The following is a 3,671-nucleotide window of genomic DNA, read 5'->3' as shown; positions in this document are numbered from 1 at the left end:
ACACACACACACACACACACACACGCACACGCGCACTTTACAGTGGCATAAACACCTAAACGTCTGGAGGAAGTTGAACTGTGTTGTAGTCTTTCTTTCCTTCTCTCTGTGCAGTTTCCACTGCAGGGAACCGTTTCCCCAAAGAGACATGCCCACACAAATTACACGACGTCTCCTCTAGTACCAATCTAATTTAGATTGCCCACTTAAATTAGATTATATATTTTGCCATGTTTCATTTTAATTGCAGCTGGGATTTAAATTGCTCTGTCATCTTCCCCAAAACAGCTTTGTCGCGCCATTAACATTTGGCACACAAGTTTTCATGTTTTGATTGTTTATGCGCCAGAGTTTAATTCTAGGTGGCTTGTCTTGTGACCGACCTCTCCCTCTCTCTTAGTGTGGGGACCAATCAGAACTTCCAAGAGAACCACAGCTTCAGTTTCTCCGCTCACTATTCCCACGGCATCACCTCTGCTGTTTACCACCCTGGCCACCGGTGAGTAATTTAATGCCAACAATCCAACACCTTTTCAACCTCAAGCTCAAATTAAGATAGACACCCCCAGATTAAATTAAAAACAAAAAGGAGCCAACAACGCATTTTGCATGTTGCTTCATTAGAATCGCTTTTTGCATGATTGCCATCAGGTGTGTTTTTTAAAGGTGACTCACTTTTCCAGTACTGGTGCACATACAGTACATGTGAGCATCGGGAGTCCCTACCAACCCACAAGCGGTGAAATAACACTACCCAGTCCGTTTTTTGGGGGCTGCCTAGATTAGAAAACATGGGATTCAACAAGCCATCCAGATTTGGCTCCACCCACAGATTGAGAACTTTGTGCACTGAGAACTACTTTGCAAATGTGTGTCATGTTTTTCTAGCCAATCAGAGCAGGGTGGACTTTTAAAAAGACACACGCTAAAACAGAGCGTTTCAGACACAGGGTGAATACAGGTACTGTATACTCAAATGGACAGTATAACAAAAAATATGTTTTTTTTTAACATAAGCATGTAAACATGTCATTGTAAACTGCTGAAATAAATAAATAAATAAATAAATAAATAAATGAAAATGAGCACATGTCACCTTTTAAATAATCCGGTGCTGATTAGCCGAGAATTCAACAGGTTTACATTGCCCAATACAAATGCCCTTCAAAACGTCAACAATAGGAAGGAAGCGGGCAATAGCAGCTATAATTATACTGTACACAATAAGATATAAATATTTCATTTCCATAAGATAATGAAAGACAATTAGGTTGAGTACAACAGGGGATGAGTAGACCCAGAATGCATACATTTTCATTAGATACCATAATGAATATTCCCAAAATAAGATACATATCAAATAAAAGTAAGTGGAACAAATAGAAGATATACAGTAAAAGAAACACATGATACTATACATAACAAATAGTACATTATGTTAGATTACAAAAGTTGGATATTATTTACCGAGTAGATATAAAGCATACTTGTCTTAATAAGGGAGGCGAGGGAACGTGGCTGTATCAGGCGGCGTTTCAGTCACTTGGAGGCATAGAGATATAATATAGGTAAGACATACAAAAATAGAAGATATACAAAAAAAATACATTAGAACAAAGAGGATACTATACATAACACATAATACATTATGTTAGATTACAAAAGTTGGATACTATTTACTGAGTAGATATAAAACATACTTGTCTTAATAAGGGAGGCGAGGGAACGTGGTTGTATCAGGTGGCATTTCAGTCACCTGGAGGCATAGAGATATAATATAGGTTAAGACATACAAGCTATAAAAAATGTTATATAAAATTGGACTTAAATTTGACTCATTTAACCTATATGGCTCCAAGGAGTTGAGAGTATCCAATATGCTTCCCTTTTTAATAACTGATTTATGATATTGCCAGCCCTAGGGTTTAGAGTGACTTTCTGAATAATAATAGAATATAGTTAAATATTTAAAAAAATGCATTTATCTTTTAATCTATCAATGGCAGCGTAAATAATGCCTGTCGCATTCACTCGACAACCTTAGTGATTTTATTTTCTCTCGTGGCCTCCGCAGTCCGAGCCTTCTTTTATTACAACAGTGTTTCATCAAGAGTGTTGTTCATACATTTATATTCAAACATCTTCAGACATCCTCATAACTCCTTTGAATCAATTTTCCTCCTTAAACCCATTTCAGATGATGCTACACGATGCCATGTACATCTCAAATATCTGGATTTGGAAGTAGCTGTGTGGTTTCAAACGCTTTCATCATTTGACAGCTATGGGCAATATGAGTATACACCAACGTGTCGTCAATACGCTCATAAATATATATTATATTGATCTCTGTGCTACAACAAAATGTGAATTCACTCAATTACAGATAACTTAGTGAAACTTCATTTTACCATAAAATGCTTTGCCGACAGGTTGTACAGTTAAACACACGTGTTAACAGAACCACATAATGAAATATGTACCACAAATAGCAGTTGAGAACAACGGAAAACAAAGAAGAAATACAAGGCTCTTATGCAGGTAATCTTGCACAGGCATAAGATGTTACGTTATGGAATGGGACCAGTTGTCTTACTCTGGAATAAGTGAACGAATCACTTTACTGCAACACCTGCAGGAATTGACTATTGCAGTCTAAAATGTCCTTGGCCCTTCGGGCCGCATAGCATTCTAAGGTTTTGGTTAATTATGTCTGGCTCACACCCGTGACCTTACTGTTTTCATCACGCTTCCCCAGTCTGCCCAAACCAGATTTAGTTTGGCCGGTGAAGCTTGGTTTGGCAGCTTAATGGATTTTGGCAGCTACTGTCCAGTGTTTGCCAACTGATAGATGAAATGAAACTTTAATGATCCCTGTGTAAAAACTGGGTCAGCAACAGAGGGAATAGCATAGAGGTAAAAAAAATAAAAGGCAAGGTGAGTAGCTGGGTGTGAAATAAGAATTTCAAAAGCTGAACATACAGATGAAAATACTGTATAATGATGACGATATAACATGTTCAGATTGAAGCAAACACTATGGAAGTGTTTACCAGCGACAGTTTTATAAATTAGGTGGCGCACAGATGGTATTACAGAGACTCACAGATGTTTCCAGATGTGCACTTAGACATTGTGGTATTCTCATTACCATGAAATATAGAGTTAATATACTGTAAATACATGCAGAATATGCAGCTGTACATCCGGAATGTAAGGAGTAGTCTTAAAATCTGTTTAAATGAAACCTTATATCATAGCATACAGAGAAAGTGGCTTATTTCAGACGTGAGGTTTTATGTTAACACAAACAAATTTGCTTACCGTCAGTCTATAAGCTCACTCTCAGCTTTTGCCTCTTACTAAATGTCCAACTTCTCTGCACCAGGGGGCAGTGTTGAGCTGGACAGCCCGGCTTCATCCACACCTACCTCAAGAGTTCCTGATTCTTGTCGCATCTCTTCTGTTTCACTGCAATGAGGGGGCCCACATATCACTGTAGTCATTGTGGTATTTTTTGTGGTTTTAAAAAAACATTGATTCCAGACAGATTTTTAACTCTGATAGATGTTCTAAATGTCACTTCATTAGATGATGTGACCACCTTAATTTGCTGATTGATCTGTCAGGTGTACAATAAGGGAACTGTGTGTGTGTGTGTGTGTGTGTGT

At 37.9% G+C, this 3,671-nt stretch overlaps 1 protein-coding gene across 1 annotated transcript in view; it reads left to right on the top strand.

The window, feature by feature from the left end:
• The window catches only part of nbas (NBAS subunit of NRZ tethering complex), a 185,629-nt gene that overhangs the window by 12,465 nt on the left and 169,493 nt on the right, over positions 1–3,671 (top strand). The window contains 1 exon segment of the mRNA XM_032542394.1: positions 401–499. Within this exon segment, the coding sequence (XP_032398285.1) occupies positions 401–499 (99 nt within the window).

The sequence above is a fragment of the Etheostoma spectabile genome, chromosome 18 (assembly GCF_008692095.1).
Source record: "Etheostoma spectabile isolate EspeVRDwgs_2016 chromosome 18, UIUC_Espe_1.0, whole genome shotgun sequence".
NCBI lineage: Eukaryota > Metazoa > Chordata > Actinopteri > Perciformes > Percidae > Etheostoma > Etheostoma spectabile.
This window is presented reverse-complemented; position numbering and strand designations above follow the sequence as displayed.